At 41.3% G+C, this 23,869-nt stretch overlaps 1 protein-coding gene across 1 annotated transcript in view; it reads right to left on the bottom strand.

Annotated features, from left to right (window-relative positions):
* Positions 1 to 23,869, bottom strand: part of LOC130165963 (VPS10 domain-containing receptor SorCS1) — a 169,733-nt gene that overhangs the window by 55,249 nt on the left and 90,615 nt on the right. The window contains 2 exon segments of the mRNA XM_056371164.1: positions 1,903 to 2,061; positions 23,720 to 23,819. Coding sequence (XP_056227139.1) covers positions 1,903 to 2,061; positions 23,720 to 23,819 — 259 coding nt within the window.

The following is a 23,869-nucleotide window of genomic DNA, read 5'->3' as shown; positions in this document are numbered from 1 at the left end:
AATTTAAGTGGTCCAAACCTTGAAGTGCTGCTTCAAATCAAATAAAAACAAGTGTGCTGGGTTTTTTTTTATTATTTCCTGCTGCTCTGTAAATAAACAACTTTGACAGAGTGATATATACTCACTGGAGCCCTTTTGTCTCCAAACACACCTGCATCTGACAAAGCACAAAGGCAAATCCGTTTACTCTGAAGCTTACAGCTGGAATTTAATGAGGCATAAAACTTATTTCAGTGTTTTGCTCTGGACTTTTTTTTTTTTTTTTCATTTTAAGCATGAGTAGCCATGCATAATGTGTAGACAATCATTTATTCTCGGATAACAAAAATGTGACTCTGTTTGTTTCTATTAATTTAGTTTCTAATTGTATTTATTTATTCTTTCCTGAAGGGCGTAATGCAGGCGTGCATTTGAACGGCATCCAATGAGAACACAGCCCACACAGATTATCACTGTTGTCAAATCAATAATTCTCCTTTATTTCGTCAGCTTTTCATTTCCTGTGCTATTTTCTTATATTTCACTGTGATTTAACATCACAAACGACCCTTCAACCATAAGTCAGGGCCTATGAACAAGGGTCACTGCCACTTTTAATTTGATTACCCATTAACACAAATCAGCTAAAGACTTTGGGTTTGAGGATGACAGTCACTCAGTACTCATCACTCAGTAATGGGTGTATCCATGCTGTATACAGTCTTCACTGTGAATACTGCATGTATATTCTCATGTCAAACAGGGGGTGATGAGATTTCCATGACTTCCATGCTAAGCTGTGCTGAGCAGATGCAAGCTACAGGGGGGTGAGATGGGTGGGGTCGAGAAGGCGGGGTTGCAGGAAATCACTTTGACTAATTATCCTCCCGCAGCAAGTTAGTATGTAGCCAAGCAAGTGACCGTGAAGAGGCGAAAGGTGAAGGGAGGGGGTGGCTGGGTGTGGGGGGGGGGGGGGGGTGGCTGGGTGTGGAGGGGTCGGCGCAGGCTTCACAACCTCCAAAGGTTTCTCAATCAACAAATGCAGCAGCACTGCCAAAAGGAGACGAGGAAAGTGAAAGAGAGGCAGTTTGGAGGTGGAGATGTTGTGTGAGCGAGGGCGCGAGTGAGCGAGTGGGTGGGTCGGTCGAGTGGGTGAGGAGGAGAGTGCATGTGTGAAGGTGAGCGAGTTAGCACCTGACATACGGGGGGGGTCAACAAACGACATAAATACACCCAAAAAAATCTGTTGAATTTTGTCTGATAGTTACTCTGAATGAGACGAATGACGAGACATTTTACAAAAATAACAGTTTTATGAAATCATTTCTCAAAATATGAAACATCGAGATATAAAGTCAGAATTATGAAATACTAAGTAAAACATTATGACTTTTTAAGGCAAAATTATAAAATGAAAGTCAGAATTATGAGCATAAACAACAATTATAAGACAGTGAGTCAGAATGCTGCTAAGAGAGTTAGTGACACCTCTTCTGGTCACACTAATTTTGATTTTCAAAGTCAAAATACTGACTTAGTATTGCATCATTTTCACTCATCTTTGCCTTAAAAATCATCATTTTTGACTGATATAATAATTTTATTATAGAAAGTCCAGATTTTGACTCTTTAAAATCAAAACTTTTTGTCCTTTTTTCATTTACCTGATGAAAATAGACTAGGCTGAATTTGGAAATACCTGCATTATACAATCTATGCTTATCCACCTCCCTCCCAAATGAACTTCATGAACTATGACTGTGCGCTTTGAGCCAAACTCTTGTGTAACAGGATCTCACATTTATCCGGCTTGCTCTGAGGCGCCGCATCTCCAGATTGTTGTTGCTTATCTGACTTAACGCTCAGCCCCCTTTTGATACCTTGAACAACTGGCTGCTTAACTTGCCCTGCCCGTTCTCTAACCTTTTGGTCGTGGCTGTAGGCCAGAATCCAGTCCTCCTGCTCCGGGTGGAAGAGCAAGCTGAGGATGTAGAAGTTCAGCCGGTACTTCTGGTAGGTTGCTCCTTCATCGGAGCTGATCAGTAGACTGCTCTCCACCTCTGGATCAGTTAACAGCATGATCTGATGGAAGCAAAAGAATGAGGCATTATGGGACAACATGAGCAGAGCTCGACTAAGAGGTTTTCAACACTTAACAGAAAAGCACAAAACAACTTTTAAAATGAAAAAAAAAATACTTTCTTTAATAATAAATGAGGCTAGGTCTGGACTGTATGTGGTCAATGTGCAAAATTACAGACATAGTTGATGCAACTGCTGTAAAGAACTGCCATCATCACGTCTCTGTGCTCACATATAGGCCTACAGTATTCTAACACAGATTCATTCACAATAAAGCTGTTCTCATTGACACATCTTCCGCTGTTGAAGACAAGTTCGATAATAGTGAGTGAAACGTGGCCCACCAAGACTACATGTTAACCTTCACACTATTTCCAAGCGGAAATCCTGATTTTATAACCACAAGGTCGTCAGACTAAATGACCGAACACGTCAGTTAAAGACGAGGACTGAGCTGTGACTTCGTCTGTATTTACTTCTAAAATGATCACTCACAGAGAAAGGTAGAACAGACAGACAATCTTCCTTGTCTCTCACACGGAGCACAGCCTCCGTCTGGGATCCACAACAGTTTTTTTTTTTCCATTATTTCTTTTTCCTCAAAAACTGACCGGGGACTTTATTTACCTCAACTGCAGAAGGAAACAGGTCTCTATCAGAGGCACGTCTTTCTTTGTATCTCGCTCTTTTTGATATACAACTGGTCATTAAGTAGGAAGCCTTGTGTTGAGTCGCTCTCGTCCGTCGTGTTAGTTGCTGCATTCTGTGTTAATACAAAGCCAACACCTCCTTTAATTGTTTCAGATTAAAGGCCTTGTAGTGTTTCAGTGGACAGAGACCCTTTATTTGGTGACAGGGCTTTTATCACTGTGCTACGGTAAGAATAATGTCTCATTTCCATTTGCTGAAGTTTCTGTTTACATGCTAATCAGATCTACTAGTTTCTTTAGTTTAGCGGTTAGCTAAGCTTTCTCTCTCTCTCTCCCTCCCTCTCTCCTGCTCTCTCTGACTTATGTTTATAGTTATTCCTGTCTACTATAATGATACATGTAATTGCCTTAATGGAGGTGAATCTCAGTGAACTGGAAGTGCTAGTCTGCTTCCCTGCAGCTTCAGAGCAGCCAGACAACCTCTGCCCACACACCGTCCAGTGACGTGGCATTTGGCTGACCAGTGGTGGAAATATGATCAGTCAGTAAGTCAGTCAGTCACACAGTCACCCAGTCAGGGACATTCGCTCAGGTTTATTCAGAGGAGTGATTACCACCACAGTGCAGAGACACTACGTATAATGATCAGATGTAGGGCAGCGACGCGATGTGTGTCGGCCGCCGGTGTTCTGTTGTCCTACCGTCCCCTGTGTCATAGCTCTACCCACCATGCAACTGTACACTGATTTATAGTGTTTATAGTTAAGAGTAACAGGCGTTACACTATTAAAGAGCCGGCCTTGTCCAGCCAAAAGTGCAGGAGTGTGTGACTATTTTACTTTGTGCTGAATTCTTCCCCGTTTGTCTGCACTGTGTGTGAGAGTCAGAGATGAGTCAGTAGAGACTGATTACCATATCTGCAATATAAAGCGTATTGTTAGAGCTGTGGCTGCAGATTTGTGCGTTAAAAGCTCCTTAGTCACTTTTCTACTGATGTTGTCATATCTCAAATAATGATTTGTATGTGTTAGGCTTGATGATATAATCAGTATACGTGTAACAGTAAAGGCGTGTGAACTTCTTTCCTCTTCCTGTGTGCCTCATCATTCAGATTGTTTGCCTCTGTCTTATGCTCAGTCAGGTCTTGATAGCAATAATTTCCCATGAGCTTCTTTCTTTTCTTAGAGGTCCAACAATTTTCTTTTGCCAAATTCTGGCATGGTCCCCAGAAAAAAATCACAAAGAAACCCCCGGATAATATCAAATGCAAATATAATTGAATCAGTGGATCTCAAGACACAAGCGCTGTCATCATTAGGAGAGTGAACAGCAGCAGAGAGTTTGGAGAGGAACATTAGTGGGTGCGTGTAGATGGATGAATGGATAGATAGATAGAATTTGTGTGTGTGTGTGTGTGTGTTGTGTGTGTGTGTGTGAGTTTGTGTGTTTGTGCTGATGAGTCAATAAATCTATAACTAATACTGGCACTGGCAAATACATTCCCCTCATGTAACCCTTGTTAATATTGACTTGAGTTACAACATATAGACATTCAGTGGTCAGCTCAGACAGAACGCCTGCTCAGCTCTCATTCAGGGGTGTAATTTCCACTCAGGACATATTCCCCTCACTTTGCAATATCCTGTTTTTGTTCCCCTAACGCTTATTGGTTCTGGTTGATTATCTTAGCCTACTAAATTCCCTATGAACATACTGTCCACACAGCATGGTCAAAATTAGATGATAGGAGTTGATAAAAAAAAAGAAAATAGCCCTTTTACACAGAGAGAAGCAAAATCCTGCCATTGCCTGTTCACACTAAACCAAACAAACATATTACCGCCCCCGTGTGTGGTTTTTAGATCGAGCGCCGGCGTTCTGGAATCACTGACGCATTGTACCACAAGAGCGTGTTGGCGTCTGTCCCACTATACGCCATTGGCTTGAACACGGAACTACAGTCGCCCCCCCCCCCCCCCCCCCCCCCCCCCCTTCAGGCTATAAGTACCAGCTGCCCTACCTTAATGGTAAGGTTGCTGTCTGAAAGAAACTGCCTGCGGACACATTAGCTACAGAAAATATCAGGTATCTAAAGGAAACTAAAATTTGATTTAATTAATTATAGTAGTGTTACATTAACAATGCACAGGTTTATCTAGGTATACACTGTATTTCTATCCTTTTCTATCCACCTGTCCTTTTTACTATTCTTTTCTATTCTATTCTATTCTATACTACACTTATGGAAATTTCAATACACACACACACACACACATATATATATATATAATTTTTTACATTCTTGTCAGTTTTGTTACTCTGTCCTGCCAACTATATACAACACGACAGTGGCAAGTGGCAGACATTAGACACTGAAGCTATAATCATAGGTGTCAGTTATGTTATGCAGCGTTGCTAGTATCACATATCAATATGACATCAGTATATCAAAAGATCTTTCCACTCTCTATTTTTGCTGAGAACCGTGAAAAATAGGCTCCAAGCCAAAACTCCAGATGACGCAGCACAAAGGCTCACACAGTGTGGCTGCTCTAACCTGGTAACATGGACACATGAGTTTGCCATGACCATCATGCACAGCTGAGGTAGGCAGTGTAGTCTACAGTGTGGCCAGAAAGAGGGATCCCTCCTCTAATACTGTTATTGAGGTCTTGGAGTCTATCTCTTTTATTTATATTTATAGTTTATATGTAGTATATATGCAGTATATATATATATATAAGCGCTGTCGCCTCACAGCAAGAAGGTTCCGGGTTCGAGTCCCGGGTCGGACGCGGGATCTTCCTGTGTGGAGTTTGCATGTTCTCCCCGTCCAAAGACATGCAAATGGGGACTAGGTTGATTGGATACTCTAAATTGACCATAGGTGTGGCTGTGAGTGTGAATGGTTGTCTGTCTCTATGTGTTTGCCCTGCGATGGACTGGCGACCTGTCCAGGGTGTACCCCGCCTCTCGCCCGAAAAGATGCTGAGATAGGCTCCAGCCCCCCCGCGACTCTACTAGAGGATAAGCGGTAGAAAATGGATGGATGGATATATATATATATATATGCTGTACACTTATGATGCCCTCTGAGAAAAATGTGTGATTTCTGCATCGGCACAGTTACTCAACTTAAAATGGTATTTAGTTATTTAGTATTTATCCAGAGCTAAACAAAAAGCACACAGCTTTTCATTTCATAGAAGCTGACTGATTTGCTGGTTCTGATGTTCCAGTTTTGAAAGTGCAGCTCTTCTTGTCAATTACAGGCCACTGGAAGCTGCGCTGGAGTTTTCGTGATGCCTCTGTCGTCATAATGTAAGTGCAGAGGCAGTGCTCTCCCTGCGTTGCACACACTGTGGCTTACATTCGGTTTAGAGACAATCTCCGTGTGCCCATTATGTCATCAGACAGCAGTGTGAATGAGAATACACACTGCTCTCACAGTCAGTATCCTTCTCGCCACACGGCAAAGTGTTTCCGGCCTCTCACGCTACCGAGTCATTTGTCATCAGCTGCTTGGGTAACAGCAGCCATGGTGGGCAGAGGCACTAACACGAAGTTCATCAGTCACAAAAAGCAGGTATATAATACCGTATTCTCCATGCACTCAAACACGGTCTGAACTACAAATCCCAATTAACGATTTTTCTCAATTCCTGGAAACTGCAACACAGCTGGAATAGAAAACGACTTCATAATGGCTGATGTATGTCCGGTGAATGGTGGGATTACATTTAAGGGGTTTGCCGTCAGAGAAAAATTTTGAATCTACTTTGTTTTGGATCTAGTGTTAGCTCCCTGCCTAGCACCAAATAGCAGATGGTGCCTGCAGAATGAGGACAGGGAGGAAGCACGGACTAATGCACAGAATAAAAGAAGACAAAAAAAAGGGAAATACTCGCCTTGAAAGCACTTGAACAGTCTGGTCGGTATGCTTGGGAACTTATGTTGCCATAAATATTCTCTTGTATCAGCGTCAGGCAAGTGGATAGGTTAAGAATCCATATTATTCCACATAGTCTGTGGAGCAGGAGACTGTGTGTGTGGGTGCATGCGTGTACGCGCACGAGCGACTGTAAATTATGAGGCCAAAAAGGTTGAAAATGACAAAGGTTAATGAAGCGTATATATGCCGGCTGGAGGACATTTAAGATATGTGTAAGGAATTCTTGAGTTAATTTCGCTGCTGCACTACCGTAAATACTCGGAGATAGAATATTAATGAAATTAGTTTCATATTTTCCATTTCACACAGTCACCCAGTAATTGGACTGTGATTCCTCTCTATAAATCTATGCCTAATTTTCTGCAATACCCTGCAATAAATAGTTTTTTTATTACTGCCAGACTTTAAGCGTGTTCATATTGGAAAAGCGTTAAAAAAAAAAAAAAAAGGGAACAAAGAAAAGAGCTTGTGATTTATTCTCTTTGAGCCAAGTCAATTTTCTAGCTTTACAGTGACAGCAACTTGGGTGTGAATGATTTAATACAAGTGAATACACTGGTTTCACCCAATTCCTGTTTGTTTTTATTTCCATGCAAAAAAAAAAAAAAAAAAAAAAGCAAACAACTTGTAAACAAAGCCATATCTATCTCAGGTTACAGTTTTGAACTGGGATTGACAGAGCCGGCCGGAACCCAGGAGCCAGCCGCTATCTTGTAACTGAAATCAATTCTACATGACAGAGTGCAGCTAAGCAGGCACACTGAGGGGGTCAGGACCAGCTCGCATTTATTCGGTGATGTGAGAAGCGTATTTGTCAGCTTTTGAGCTACTGTACATCTGAGAACTGTGCTGAGTACATTTCACTTTTCTTTTTTTCTTTTTTTTTTTTTTACCAAGCAGCAATCCTTTGACTTTTTTGTAGCCAGTATGAATATCTTAAATGCTCCCATTCCTCTCTTGACTCACACGTTTATCAAGGTGCAGATGTTTTTCAAAGAACCAGCGAAAGTCAGAGAGTCAGAAAGTGAAATGAAGTAAAGTACAGATCACTTTTCACAGCCACATCTAGTTTATTAATTATTTGTGCGCAGAGTTTATGTACTGTGAAAGGACTGATAGGACTGTCTGGGTTATTTTGTATAAATGCTCCTCCAAGCAACTGTGGATTATTTCACATCAGTATCAGCGGGGGCTGAGGGAAAGCAAGTAATAGCTTCAGGTTGAAGGTTTCAAGGTTTTGATATTCTTTCTTAGCGCCAACCTTCTTCCTTCAAAAGGCTTTGCCTTTTGCCAGGCTGCAACTGTAAATAAGAATTTTGCTTTTAACGACTTGGCTGAGAAATAACAATATAAATTGTCCATAAGACATACTGTAGGAACTGAGCCTCATAATTGAGGGCAAAAGGCAGTCAAAGGGGAACAGGTCCTGTCAGGGGTGTGTAAAATATTCACAAGAGGTTGATAAATGTCAGTGGTGAACGTGCTGCGTCTAAACATCTCCTGTTGTCAGTCCCAGTCCCTGAGCTAAAAATGTCACAAGGCAAGAGCCCAGAGAAAACTGAAAGGATCAGTTCGGAAAGAAAGAAAGAGAGAGAGAGAAAGCAAATAATAATTGTCACTTGCCCCTCGTGGTGTCTAGCTATGTGTTTCGAGATGCTCAAAACACTGAGAAATCACATTTAAAGGCAGGGCTGAGATTATCCACAGACCTTGTAACAAAGTTGGATGTCTCCAAAACTCTTTCTGCATAGCTGAATACTACAAGGGGTAAGTGGAAAAAAAAAAAAAAACCTTTAGCAACTGCATGTTCGGTTCAGACACAGTGAAAAGACGTATGATGTGCTGTATATTTACCTTTAGCTGCTGTGTGAATTACTCTTCTTTTCTGTTTGCAACAAAGATGGAACTATAATGAGACGTTCTTGCCGTGTGTTCAAAGTGAATTTGAGAAGCAGCACAGTTGTGTTCGATGTCAGCGGAAGGATGCAAGAGATTAACAGCAGTCCTGCCATAAAGTACCTACAGCACAGGGTCTGACTTATTGCTCAGTGACCATGGCAACACTTGACATATGTATTATTACCTGATTGGGCCACATTGACCTTTAAGTATTCCCCACATTAACAGCTAGATAGGAAACTATAGCAATGCAACCGTCATTTTTATTTTCTTTTACTCACTGTAATAGAAAGCAGTGATAGAAATAAACACATGGTTTCCATGGCGGCGGATTCTTTTTGATACTGAACAGAAGCGACAACTGAACCTTTTATTAGCTTGCTTAAAGTCGTCTTCACTATGCAGCCGTGGCTCTGGAACATTCCTGAAATGAGATGTATCAAATAGGAGCGTCGCAAATTCCATGTTCATCATGTGACACGCAGCGGCCAAAACTGCATTTTCTACAGTTTACTCTAAAATAGTGAAACTCGTTTTTGATCTGAGCATCACAAAAATAATTGTTTTCATCATCAGAATTGGATCCATTTAGAAAATCTACAGGGAAATTCATCTACTTCAAAAAGTATCCAGACCCTTTCACTTTTTTTCCCACACTTTATTGTGAGAAAAAACAGCCTACACTCAATAATCCATTATGACAAAGTGAACACACGTTTTTAGAAATGTTTACTGAAAACCAACTTTGGCAGCAATTACAGCTTCAGCCTTTTTGGGTAAGTTTCTATACAAGCTTTGAACACCTGGATTTGAGCAGTTTATCACATTCTTTCCTGGCACATCCTCTGAAAGTCGGTCAGATTGGAAGGGAAGCGTCTGGGAGCTGCCATCTTCAGGTCGCTCCACAGATGTTCTATGGGATTTAAGTGTGAGCTTTGGCTGGGCCGATCAAGGACGGTCAGAGACTTGTCCCAAAGCCACTCCGGGATTGTTTTGGCTGTATGCCGCTTCGGATAAGTGTTGTGCCGGCTTGTGAACTGTCGCCACAGTCTCAGACTACGTGCACTCTAGAGCAGGTTTTCCCTCCAAGCACCTCTCTGCATTTGGCTGCGTTCATCCTTCCCTCAGTTCTGACCGGTCTCCCTGTCTCTGCTGCAGAGACGAGGATGGTTCCTCTGTGTGTCTCTATCTTTTAGAGTGACCCACGGGTTCTCGGTCACCCCCACCTGATCTATGTCTCGCCTCAAAATATTCTATCACAAAGGTATACAGAGAGTTCCTTGGTTTATGTGCCTGCAGTGTGTGAAGTCCAGTGGATTCCAAATGCCACAGGTGGACTCAAATAAAGTCCTAGTGTCATCTCAAGGAAAGTTTAAGCTAAGAGGACACAAGCACGTGACACAGCAACAAAGGGTGAACGCCTGAAGCTTCAGACAGAATAAATGGAGTCAAGTGTAAAGTCCAGTATCTGGTTTTAATTCCACTGTCACGTCACAAATAGAAAAGTATTATTACATACTATGCCTCGCATCTGGTGTCAATGCCTGTGTGACATGTCTGTTTGTTTATGCCACTCAAAGACACCTATAAATAACATTAGTCACGCCACTGTCAGTCACTGTCAGCTGCCGCTAAATAAACCGGTTAACAATTACAAAGCTAATGCTAACAGACAATAAGGGAGAGACTGGCAGGATTACTAATGAGTTAACTGTAGCCATCACGTACAAGACGGGGCCTCTGTGTGTTCATGTGGAACCGTGTTAGCTTAGCAAACTGTCCGCATTGACAGCACACGGAAAATCAAATCGCTCTCGCTCCTTCTTCCCATGAATATTCATGACGAACGCCAGCTATCAAACTCCATTGAGGTATGTGGCTCTAAGTGCAGGACATGAAAGCAAAAGGAGTTGACGCACAGATTCATAAATATTACTTCCCCCCCCCCCCCCCCCCCCCGCAGTCTCATCCGCCGCATCGACCAGGTGCTTTCAACTGTTTGATCCGTCTTATTAAACGAAACTCCTACCTCTTGATCTGAGACATTTAAGCTTGGACTAATTGAATGCTGCCTGACATTTAAGCTCACCCAGACCCCTGCCAGACCTGACAAACAGTAACACGTCAGTTTCTGCCTTTCAGTTGTAATTGGGTTTCAATCTCGGCCGCTCCTTATGGCGGCACATAAGTTGGAAGGCATACAAGCTGTGCGCGAAAACACAGAGCTACAGATTCATTACGTATGAATGAACAGAGACAAGACAAACAAGATCAGTTTAGATAATTAACCAGCAGCATTCCCACTTCAGACATCTTGTTCTGTCTTCAGCTGCTGAAATAATGAATTCTTCATTGTGATTATTAATAAATAACATAACAACATATGCCAATTAGTGGATGCTTTTATTTAGAAGACTTTCCGTTAGCATGAGTTGATGCTTTTGGAGGGGAGTTCGCATCCTGCCAGTGTCAGGCACATTGGATTGTATAGCTTTCACTCGCATGCTGAGAGAGCGGGGCAATGTCCCGTAAAGGCACGTAAAAGAATATTGATGGAATCCCACAGCTCACCTAGATTTACCCATCCTATCTTCTTTACAACCCCCTCTTCTGTCTCCGTGTCTCACACTCTGTCAACCTGTCTCCATCTCCCTCCATCTCTCTGTCCGCCTGTGTTTGTGTCTCTCGGCCCGTCTCTCCCCCCTCTGTCGCTGTGTCTTCTCACGGGCTCCAGGGCGCTTGCCTCTCCGCTCATCGCAGCCATTTGGAGATTGTGCCTTAGGGCTGACAGATGTTGCGTCCCCTCCCAGCGCCACCAACCCCCCCCCCCCCAACCCCACCACCACCACCACCACCTCAAACGAAACCATCACCCGTTAGACTGTGTTACCACCAACATGGTGTCGTGCGGTGTGTGCACGGCGTTCCGGCCAGCAAAGCATGGCTGATTCGCTGAGATTCATTTGGCTTGCAATATATCTTTAAAAAGAGAGTGGACAAAGACGCACTTCACCTCCCTTTTCCCTCCTTTATAGCTGTGCAATGTGCAGTTAGAGGATGTGTTGATATCAGTCTGCTGTTCTTCCACCAGGTGGTATCGTTCCAGGTATAATCTGGTGAAATTAGGACAAATCTCCACGAAGGTTTCTGCTCAAAATGTTAACAAAGGTGCAACATAAGGTTTCCTACCTTTTTGAATATCTCTTTTTCATTGATACCATCTTGATACAGCAGTACATCTGTTCATTTTAGAGTTGTCCCCAAATAAACAAATCTTAATTAAGTGTGAGTCTTCAACTGATCCATTAGTTGATGTGATGGAAAAATCTGTGAAGTTTCTCTCTGATGAGTGCCGTCATGCAGAAGCATGTCTTAAAACACAGTGTTTATTAAAGACCAAAGCAGGTTTGGAAATGTTTTCGTGAAGCCTGAGATGTGTGAATGATTTTCTACTTATTACTATATAACAGCTTGTCAGAAAACAGAAGATAGACTTAATAAATTGATTATGAACTCTGTAATTTTAAAATACTCCCTCTCAGCAAAGCAGCAAAGGAGGCGAGTGGTGGTGGAAGACAATCTTTAAATCCACTTTTGAAACCTTTTGAGACTTCGGTACTTTAAAGTCATAAAATGTTGTGTACTGTTTACGATTGATTTTTTTTTTTTTTTTATGCAGCAGCCCTGTTCTCCTCTGTTTTCATGTGCTGGATTCAAATTTCACACACACACACAGACACACAAGGGATTCACAGGAAAATATACACTATTTTAGAGCTGTATTAAGTTAATGCAAAAGCAAAAGCATCATTTCGTTCTACCACTGCTTCACATTAAAAGCATTAAAGTGGAAAAAGCCCTTTGTTGTTCCCTGTCCGCTTAGACCAGCGTGCAGCCGGCTATAGCTCAGTTGTGTTTCCTGTCAGCTTCGCCTCTGTGAAACAGAAACACACTGCACTCCTGATACTGGCGTTGACTGCTCGCCAGTTTTTGAGTTCATCCATTTTGTTGGTCAGCGATCTCCAGTTCGCATCTCATCAGTCTCAGTCATTTTTACAGTAAACTATCTCAACATGTGTAAACAATCTAACAGCTTTAACTTTGCTCTTTCTTGGCCTCTTATATCCAACTTTCCCCACTTACTTATCCTGTCTCTCGCCCCTTGTTGTGTATCTCACTCACTGACTTGAGTCGCAGTGATTGGCTGAGTAGCATCACGTGACCAAAGCTAGAAAAGCTGCGCCGGTAAGTCATAGGTCCGCGACCGCGCTCCACCTGTGAGTAATGTTAGAACGATGGACTGTTGATTTGTAATTATATATGATATAATCATTTAGGAACATGATAAATGGGCCGCAGTGACTTCAAGTCTTATCAACTTGCTTTATACCCAAAAGCCACATTCACACACATATTCATACACAGCACTTTCCACAGCCATCGGAGGAGAAGGGGACTTCTCGAAGGCGAACTGGAGGACCCGGGGATCGAACCACGACCTGATTCTGATCAGTGGACCACCCGCTCTACCTCCTGAGCCAACAACTACTCCAACCTGAACAACCAGACAGGTCGTTTTGTTCAGCCCTCTGATACGACCCATAGGAGTGTCTTCTGAAATAGCGCCCCCACAGCATCAATAGTACCGGACCTTGGTTGTCATGGTTACAGTAATGAACACGCGGACTGTGCCAACAGCGGTGTACCTACCTTTGCTGCCATGGTTACTATAATAATGGTCATGGCTTGGTTAGGTTTAGGAGAGGATCGTGATTTTGGTTAAGATAAGTACTACTTTAACATTAGACGATCCTTGTTGTCGTGGTTACAATATAAACAGCTAGTGTCACATGGGAATCGAACACCAATCTCCTGTGACGTATTCATCCATCCACCACGACCTCCTCCTGATGTGGACTTTGTCTCTCTTTATACTACATCACCACACTTTTTCTTTTGGTCCTGTCATAATTACTACGTCAACTAGATGTCGCCTAGCAACAAAACGTAACTATAGGTCATAATAACCTGCTGCACAGACGACCTATGGGCTCGTGTAATACAGGAGGAGAGTCTCATTTTAGCCCATACGAATCAACCAGGGCTGAAATCTTGAGAATTACAACTTTAAGAAGAAAGAAAAACTCACGCTCACGCTACGTGTTCTCAACAGTCAAAGTTTTACTACTTTACGTTTAATTCACATAAGTCAGACAGTCAGAAAAAAAAACAACCACCCAGCACCTGAACCTCGGAATCGACAGCAATGCATTTATGGTTCACAGCATGATCGAGGAAGAAGCCGTGAAAACCTGGATCCAATGGCGAGAAAACAACTTCAACCCAGAGCGAAGGACATGGAACATAAAAAACAAACGGATCATTTTCTCCTTTTGGCTCGTTTGACTCGTTGTTATTATGTTCTTCCACCACTTTATTAGCCACCATTTTTGATTAGCTTTTCCATATTTAAGTCCAACTTCTATAATCTGCTATTGATGTTTAAATAAATTAATTAAATTGAGCATTGAGCAGTTCGTTTATTCACTCCTTTGATTTTCTAGCCATTTTGTTAATTAGTCACTGCAGAGTATGTGTATGTCTGGATCCTGGTTACCCTTACTATCTCATCCCTACATTCAAAACAAGTTGTCAACCAAACATTTCTTCTTTGTTGGTGAGGGGCCAGGCCTATGCAAATCTGAATTTTAAACATCAAGTCAATCACATGATAATTGGAATTTGTAGATTGTAAATCATGTAATAAAGGCAAATATTGTAAATTATTATAAAAGCCTGATGTGAGAAGAGAGATGCTTTGTTATTGATACCATCATCAGGTTGTTCTCACTCCACATGAATTCATCTCGACTCATCCCGTAAGGGAAATGTTGAGTATTTATGTATGAAATTCCTCCAAGCTTTTGCATCATGCTGTGAGCGTCTTTGGACACTCTCCTTTTTTTCTGATAGTTTATGAATTCTGTTTGTCTTTCTGCTCGACTTTTTTTTTTTGTCATTGCCATTTTGAGAACAGTTCGAGGATATGAAATATTAAAGTTCACTTTTAAGTCGGAGCTTGTATCCAAAGCGAGACAATGAACAAAAGTCTTTGAAGCTTGACAGTGGAAGAGGTCTCATATGAGGTGAATTCATATTCCACCCACCTGCCTGTTGATGCCGTCTGAGCTGCACAAGGCCGTAATTGTTTTTGAATGCTATGCATGCAAACACACATGTGCGCACAGACAAGCAAACACACATACGCACACACACACAGAAACACAACTGAGGCTGTTGCCGTGAAAGCACTTGAGTCCCGATTGTTGTTTTAGTCAATATACGTTCATGAGGAAAAAAAACAGTTATGTATTCCTTAAAGAGAAACCCAAGACTGAGAGTAAAGCAGCAGAGACTGAATCCATCTGTCACTCATATGCTTCTCCTTAAAAATCCCTGTTTTCAAACCATTAGAGGCAATAACCATTTGTATGAGACTGCAATCTGTGAGCTTTTTTTTTTTTTTCCCTAGCACTCACCATCCCAAGCCATTTGCTGTAATATTCTGCCCTTGCACAAAATCTGAGGCTAAAACCTAAAATCGTTTCCCCTAATGTGTACTTGAGTTGTGTTCTCTCATGTACAGGCTCAGCATGGAGCCACAATATGAAAATTGATGTAATTGCTGTGTTGTCAGTCTATTTTCTCCATGGGTGACCCCTGGGCCATCACTCAATTTTTTTTTTCTTTTTTTCTTTTAATTTTCCTCCCCTCTCCATTCTTCCATGCTCACTTGCTCTCTGTCAGTTTATTTGCTGTCTCTTTCCCCCCTCTCGTATCTCCTGCTCACGTTCTCTCTTTTTTGCTCTCTGCGCTGTTTTTCTCTCCCTCCCTCTCCTCGTCCTCCAGTACTTTTCTCCCTCTCTCCCCCGCAGCCACAGAGGGCTGATTTACTTTACACTACTGTGTGAAGAGAGGGGCTTTTGTCTGCCACCAGTGGCGGTCACATGGCACCATGCCGGAGGAGACAGCAAGAGTGATGAGCCTGCAATCTCTGCTACCCTCTCTCACAAGAATGTGTGTGTGTGTGCTTGGAATTAACTGCATGTGGGAGGGAAGAACAGAGTTTGTATGTGTGTGTGTGTGTGTGTGTGTGTTTGAGTGTGAGAAAGTTCCTCCATGTTTGCTTGTAAAATCTTTTTCTCTGTATATAGCTGTATTTAATTTTAGCTGCAGTAACAGCATGGGGGGCGATGCCTTTCCATCCATCTGTCACCCTAGACACTTTGGTCTGGGGTGAAATATCTCAACAGCACTACTGGATGGATTACCATTAGATTTGTTGCACACATTCATTATCCACTCAAAATAAATACTTATGACTCAATAACTCAATAGAGAAGAAAGGTATGTTATTATCATTATTATTATTATTATTATTATTATTATTATTATTATTATTATGTGTGTATACCATATTTTGTTTAAGATATTATGATGAGATATTAAGATACTGAGGTTGTATAGTACAGCAGTATGTTAAGTTGTGTTTTGTCTTGTTTAGCTTTATTGTTAAGATAGTGGGTCTCCATTGGCATGGTTGAGGGCGGTGACTGCTTTGTTGTGACATCACAAAGTTACAGAAGTCCTGACAGCTGGTTTTAAGCCTCAGTTTCTGAATACAGGCTGTTTGCATTTCTCTGTGGACTGAGGCTTTGATACTTTCACAGTATTAATATAGAAGCTAGACTTGCTTTATATAGATATGGAAATCTACCTTTAGACTATATTGGACCTTTAAAATCTTCTTAAAATGTTTTCCAACACCTGATCCAACTGTTGATAACTGGATAGCTCTAAAACTAGTTACTGAATTCATGTCAGCCTTAGCTCTACTTTGAGTTTAACGCTACCAGAATAATAGCATGCTAAAATGATAATATCATGCTTATCACCACCAAGTCACAGTAACATACCCTTTTAACTACAGTTATCGTTCTTATGTGTCCAACTGTGTACATGTCAACTTCAGAAATGCTAGAAATAAGCAGGCTAACATGATGGTTGTAAATGCTGCATCCATGTCATCTGACAGAAATCAAGAATTGATGACAATGTTGAAATTTAGCCAATTTTCTAACTAGATTTGATGATTTTTAACAAACCTTTAGTAACTTTTTTCTTCTAAAGAGCGCCAGCAACAAATCCAAGGAATATTTTGCTCTTGTCTCTTGAAGAGAGTTGACAGTATAACTCAGTGATCTGTGCTCTCATGTGGCTCTCTGGACTAAGAGTTGGTGGAGGAGAGCAGCAGCATGTTCAGTTGACCAATTGTTGCCCTGACAGAAACATGAACGATCCGTGAATGTGTGAATCTAACGACCAATCCCCATTTTTGTCCTTCTTTCTCTTTTTATTCTTAATGTTTTAATTTTTTATAGATACACTGTCTAGAAGATTATAATAAATTCAAATATAATAATAATAGCTAGTAAGAGTCAGTCATTCTCTTTATTAATATGCCATGTTATGTTATGTCACAAAAAATTACCTCATGACGTATCCTAGTGACATCTAGCAACTTTTTGAGCAGGCTTCAGCTCCTTTCCTTTGGAAACAATGGGCAACACTGTTATAGGATTCCCATAGTTCGGACTTAGGGTTAGGGTGCTCATGTCATTGGTTTGTGACATCTAGCAAAAGTGAGGCTTTAATTACCTTGACAAATGGACTTTGACTGACACGAGGCATATACAGTTGCTACAGTTACGGTATTCTGACCTCTTCACTTTTTTCACACTTTATTGTGATGCACATTTTATTTCAAATAGATCAAATTTTTACAGTTCAATCTACATTTAATAATCCATAATGCGAGAGTGAAAATGTATTTTCCCATTAACAAAAGTACTCAGACCCTTAATTCAGTGCACAGAGGCCCCTCTGGCAGCAATTACAGCTTCAAGTCTTCTTGGCTTAGTCTCCACGAGTTTTGAACAACTGGGCTTAGGGCAGTTTATCACATTCTTCCTGGCAGAGTCAGATTGGATGGGAAGCATCTGTGAGCTGCCATCTTCAGGTCTCTCCACAGATGTTTTATGGGGTTTAAGTCTGTAAAACCATCCCCCCCCTGTCCCTGCTGCTGAGAACACCAACCCATAGCAATGATATCTGCCATCATCATGCTTCACAGCACTGTCTGGCGTTGACCAGACATAGTGTTTGCAATTCAAAGTAAAAGTAGTAGTTAAAATGTTGTCTCATCACACCAGAGAATCTTTTTCCTCATTCTCTCAGAGTGCTTTGAATTCCATGTGGAAAAACTCCAAGTGAGCTTTACTCGAGGTGGCATCCGCATAACCTCTCTAACATAAAGGCAGATGATTGATGGAGTGTTCCTGTCCGTCCTTCCGGGAGGTTTCTCTCGTCTCTGCAGAGGACTTCAGCAGCTCTGTGAGTGTGACAGTTGGGTTGTTGTTCAAAATTATTGGGGTCACTGTGTTGAATGCTGATGGGCAAAAATGGCAATTTTTATCCTTTTTAAAATATAATCGGCAGCACAATAAAATCAGCAAAAATGGAAGGGGACAGGCACTTTTGCATTATTAAACACAAACCTGCGCTCAAACAAGTTAAGGCAGGCATGACCTCACGTGCAAAACTGGGGTGTTTTTGTCTGTTTCACTTAAAATGGTCAAAATGTTGGTGTGAAAAGTCCTGGAAAAAATCACGCATCATTCTACTGGTTTTAGGAGAATCATCAAATAATTTGGTGACTGTGTATCCAACACTGAGCAAAAAATGAAAGTGTTGGGCCGAATTTTGTACAAATCCATGCAGCCGATGCGTAGATACAAACTTTTCGCATTTGTAGCGCCCCCTAGTGGCAGAATATCCCAAGACGTACACCGGGTTTGGTTACAATAGCATTAGCTGATTTTGATTGTGTAAAATTGATCTTAACAACACAGGTTTAAAAGTTTGTCATTTCAGAACAGATTGACAAAGTGAAATACTTTAGATAACTTTTCATCAGCGTTTTTAGTGGATGATTTAGACCAAGTTTCATAATTAGATGAACGGCCTCGGACTAGTTCATCTTGGGCTTACGTTTGATTATTTGAAAATGGGTGAAAAGTGAAACCTTCCTACAGCAGAAGACCTTTGAGCAGAGATGCAGAAGATTTCAGAAATCACAAATGGCAAACGTATATTTCATTATTATAGCGCCACCTATCAGGCAATTCGTTTGATTTTTTGTGGCTGAGTAGTGCGTGGAATTTGCAATCAATCTGCAGATTTTTTCTCTGGTAGTTTTTGCTGCACGGACAATTATAGCGGAGAAAAGAAAGAAAGAAAGAAAGAAGAAGAAGAGTATCAAGAACAAAATACAGCTGAAATCACAGCTCAGTCTTTGTCTTTAATGTTAACAGTTATAAAATCAGGATTTGACCACAGACATATACTAGGATTTGACCTAGTCTTGTTTTTTTAAATCACTTGCACATAATTATCATAGCCTCATGGGGCCTCTAGTGTCGCTGTAGACTGAGCTTTGTTTCTATTTTCTAAATCATTATAAATGTCATGCTTTGGCAACATGGGGACACCATGAGTCAGCGAGAGAAATAAGCCTCAGAGAGAGGGTGTGAACATGTGTGAGACAAAGATAATTAGCATGTGTGCCTGTATGTGAGTGAATGTAAGTGAGCTGTGATAGGAGATGGATTGGAGGATAGCAGATGGACAAAAACACTATGTGTGTTTGTGAGAGCCTGATGGAGAGCATGTGTCATTTTGTCTGCATCCCTGTGTGTATGTGAGAGTGTTTCCAAGTGTCTCTCTCTCTCTCTCTCTCTCTCTGCCCCTGTGTGTGAAAAGATATTCACAACCCGTCAAGTAGCTTGCACGTCTTCATCTGCTCGCTGCTCTGTGTGTTTAAACTGAGGCCTGGTGTTGTTGAGCTACCTGGTTCCCTGGACTCAGAGATTATTCTGCTTTCCTGTTGTTCCTTCTGCAGTGCTGCTAGAAAAGCTTCAAAAACCTCTCCACTGGCTTTGCCATGGTCTCACGGAACATGCACTGTTAATCCAGTCTATAAGCAATGGCAAAGAAATTCATTTCTACCCCAGTCTGCCTCTCTCAACTTTAATTCAATTCACTGGGTGCTTTATTGACGCATCATAGAGGCTCCATACTTGTAGCCAATGTAAAAGCCACAAGGGAGTAAAACAACTGTCAGGTTTTAGTGTATTTACTAAGAATCAGGTGGCAGTGATTTCTTGCTAGATTTGTATGGACTGTTTTGCACTAATGTCTAAGAATCATTTTTGGGAACAATGCGATGTAGAACCTGTGATCACCACACACTCTATCTCCAGATGCTCTAAAAACCAGATGGATGCAACAAGTTCAAACAAGGAAAAGGCAAAAAATGTTTGGACCCATAACTGTCTTGTATGTACCCAAAACGTACCCATGGTTAAAAGACAAAAAAAAAAAAAAAAAAAGCCCAAACCCACTAATGGACCAGAGCCATAATGGACCTGTGCACAGAAAAATTAGTTAACACTCACCATTTGCTGATGTGCTGCCTTTAATTAGTTTTAAGCCTGCAGGGAGCAGTTGCCTCGTGAACTCCTCCAAATCCAAACATGCTGAGACACCTCTGATTAAAAAAACTACCTGGCTCTTAATCATTCTGTTCAAAACCTCCATTCATCAAACATCAAAAAATCAACATCATTTTCCTGTTCACTTCAGAAGGGTTCTTCACAGTTCACACAGGAAGACAGGAGTCATTATTTTTCTGAGGCCATGATGTCTAGAAAACACATATACATACATGTATGTATATATTTGAAAAAGGCCCACAATGAAATTCAGTAGGGTTGACTAAAGCCACAGTCAGGCACATATTATCTCTCTGTGAAAAAATGCAGCCCACTCATTCACTTGAGTGAGGCCACTCTGTCGACACAGTCTGGGTGCTAATGCAGGGTGCTCTTGAAAAAATTTGCACGGTTGTCCTGTAGTAAGGTTGAATCTGGCTCCACCTTTGCCAGAAAGCAATACAATGTCATCTGACAATGTGCTGCGTTCGCCAGTCAAACACCAACAAAGCAAATTGCTAGGTTGTTTTGGAATGTCAATGATGTCCTGCTAATCTCGATGATCGTTGCAACAAAAAATGTAAAACTAGAATTACCGGCCTCGTGGTTGTGCTCCTCTGCCAAGCAGGAGATATGGTCACAATCTCTCCTTCCTGGGTTACAGCACTGAATAATGGCCAGAAGTGGTTTTGCAGAACATTATAGTGTCACAGTAAAGTTGACCAATGACCTTTAAGATATAAAATGTCATCACTTCATTTTTTCCTTATAGACATTCGAGTTACATTGTTTTATAATTTGTCTATGAATTTGTAAGTTATGGTCAAAAATGTGTTTTGTGAGGTGACCTTTGACCTTTGGCTGCCAAATTCTAACCAGCTCATCCTTGAGTTCTAGTGAATGTTTGTGCCAGATGTAATGAAATTTCCTCTGGGCGTTCCTGATGTATTGCATTCACAAGAACATGAGATCACCGTGACCTTAAACTTTGTGCTTTGACCTTTCAAAATATAATCAATTCATCTTTGAGTCCAAGAGAATGTTTGTGCCAAATCTAAAGAAATTCCCTCAAGGTGATCTTGAGATGTCGCATTCAAGAGGTCCAAACCGTGTTTTTTGATGTCACAGTGACCTTGACCTTTGACCTTTGACCACCAAAATCTAATCAGTTCATAATTGAGTCCTAGTGGACATTTGTACCAAATTTGAAGAAGTTCCCTCAGGGCATTACTGAGACAATGCGTCCATGAGAATGGGACGTACAGACAGTAAAACTTGCCAGGATGATAACTTCCTACAGTTGTAGAATCCAGTCTCAGAGAGTTTGGGCATCTGATAAGACTCATAAACTTATGGATCTGTTACTCAAACGGGATTTCCTGGATTGCATTTCATTATCTCACCAGTACCTGAGACAACAAGTCTCTGCTGCTTCTTATCCAAAATGTGACACTCTCAAAGTCACAGGCACAAATTCCAGCACGATGAAGATTTGAAGTCTCTGGCACACCCTAAAACGTGTGACCTCTTTTGTGTTACTTTTCAGTTTTGTATGTCAAGTATTCTTTTGTAGTGACTTCAAGGGCATGTCACCCGCCTGGAAAATTATTAATAAATATTCTATGTAATTTTCAAATGTGGACTGTAGAGAAGGACAGTGAAGCAGCACTTCAGGTGGAACTGTTGGCATGGGAGCAGTCGCGCCCAGGTTGCCACAAGGGGGAACTTCCGCCCACACCCCAGATGCAAACTGGAAAGCCAACTGAGCGCTCTGCGTCGTCATTGCTGCTGAACTTTACCTGTATGTTGCAGCTAAGTGCTTGGTAAAAAACTACCGATACCTACTTTTGAAAAACTTTTATTTGCACGCCAGTTTCGTAGGAGTTTCTGACATTATTTTGAGCATTTATGTGGAAATATAAAAGTGTGGAAACCCTGCGACAGCCTCAGGCAGCAGGTTTAGACTTGGGAGGCAAGCTAGCTGTCACCGCGGAACATGGGTTTTCTGTAGTCTTGCTGGAGTGTTGCTAAGTTTATTTTTTATTTTTTTATGTTTTTGTGCTTTGGGCATAAGTACATTTTAAAGAGTACAAAGTTCGTTAACATAAAATGTTAGTTACTTGAAAAAATATGGATGTTGTAGGTCTAGAGTCTGTGTGTCTTACACTGAGAGCCCTGCAAATATGTGGTTAATGAACATAATTAGGGCAAGTGCAGTTGTCCACTATAATCTCAGACAGCTGCATGTAGCTTGGTTCAAGTGCAGTTGAATAATGCTGTTAGTTGCACTTTATAATTATAGTAGCCTTAAATCACTTACGCATAGGTGACTGTGTACCATTATGTTGCCTGACGTAGGGAACAGTATTAAGTACACTTAAAATTGTGTGGACATTTATATACACTTATGTACACAAAGATATCATCAGGGTGTATGGGCCGTAAAATTAGAGATGCAATCTGGAGAGCGAACTGGCTGCTCTGTGTGTTCATTGCTGCTGAACTTTACCTGTATCTTGCAGGAATTTCATTTTTCTTGCTGTGGCACCGTTTCTGGGACCCGTAACAAGTCAACAACATTCTGAATGCCCAATTAAAGATGCAGCTATTTTTAATTGTATCATGAGACTTTATTCCTCTCAGGCCTTGTCAGATCCTATTACAATTTTTCAGAGATCCAAAACCTCTCGCAAAACCGCCGGACCCGCCCACCGGCCGAAGCAGAACACAATGAATAGACAGCGGGAACACTCAATGACCTATAGTTTAAAAGTATAATTGGAAATATTTCAACAGAACTGAAGCAAATAAGTCAATTATAGCGAAAATTCTATGATAATTACAATTGTAATATATCTCATATTGACTGAAACAGAATCTCAATCATCCCCTAATAACAACATAAGGACTTTCCAGCCTGTGTAGCCAATGGTGGCTCTCTCTGTGTTCAGATTCCACTCACTATCTCTGTCTCATCAGCTGGCTCAACACCTCCTCCTGACCTCGGGGATGTCCCCGTTACCGACAGACCACCTAACTCGATCAGGTGGGCGACTGGGACGCTTAAATAAGGTGGGGCTGCGTTTCATCTTCATTATTAGACAATAATTAACTCAGGGAAAATGACCCTCTCTGATTAGAGTCATGTAAAGAGGTGAGACTGTGGAGTGAACACAGACAGATGGTTATAACCATCTTTTGACACCAACTGACAGATATGCAGCCAGACAAGTCAAGACAGAAAGAAAAAGAGAAACTTTACCGAGGCTATTCATTTTAGAAAGTGGAGAGTATTTTATTTGCTGCCAGCTAAATGTGGATTCCACATATTAGTTAATAAATGAACTACTGCTGATATTGTAGAAAGTCACAGAGGGAGAGACAGGAACCAAACAGAGAATGATAAGTCAGACAACATCAATATGTCTGCTTGTATTTGACTTGGCACACTGTGTATCAGACCAACAGTGATGAGAAAACAAAAGCAACTCACACCATCAAGACAATTATCAAATTCAAAGGAAATAACAAAAGAAGAACATTACCTTTCTCTTGTTGTTAGGGCTCACGTACAAATAACTGAGTATGGTCTTTACTCCCACTTTGTCATTCAGCTTCTGGTACGTTGCTCCATAGTCGGTGGACCTGAAATTTAATCAGAAAGGTCTGATAAACACTTGATGAATTACTGAATT

The sequence above is a fragment of the Seriola aureovittata genome, chromosome 3 (genome assembly GCF_021018895.1).
Source record: "Seriola aureovittata isolate HTS-2021-v1 ecotype China chromosome 3, ASM2101889v1, whole genome shotgun sequence".
NCBI classification, from domain to species: Eukaryota; Metazoa; Chordata; class Actinopteri; order Carangiformes; family Carangidae; genus Seriola; species Seriola aureovittata.
This window is presented reverse-complemented; position numbering and strand designations above follow the sequence as displayed.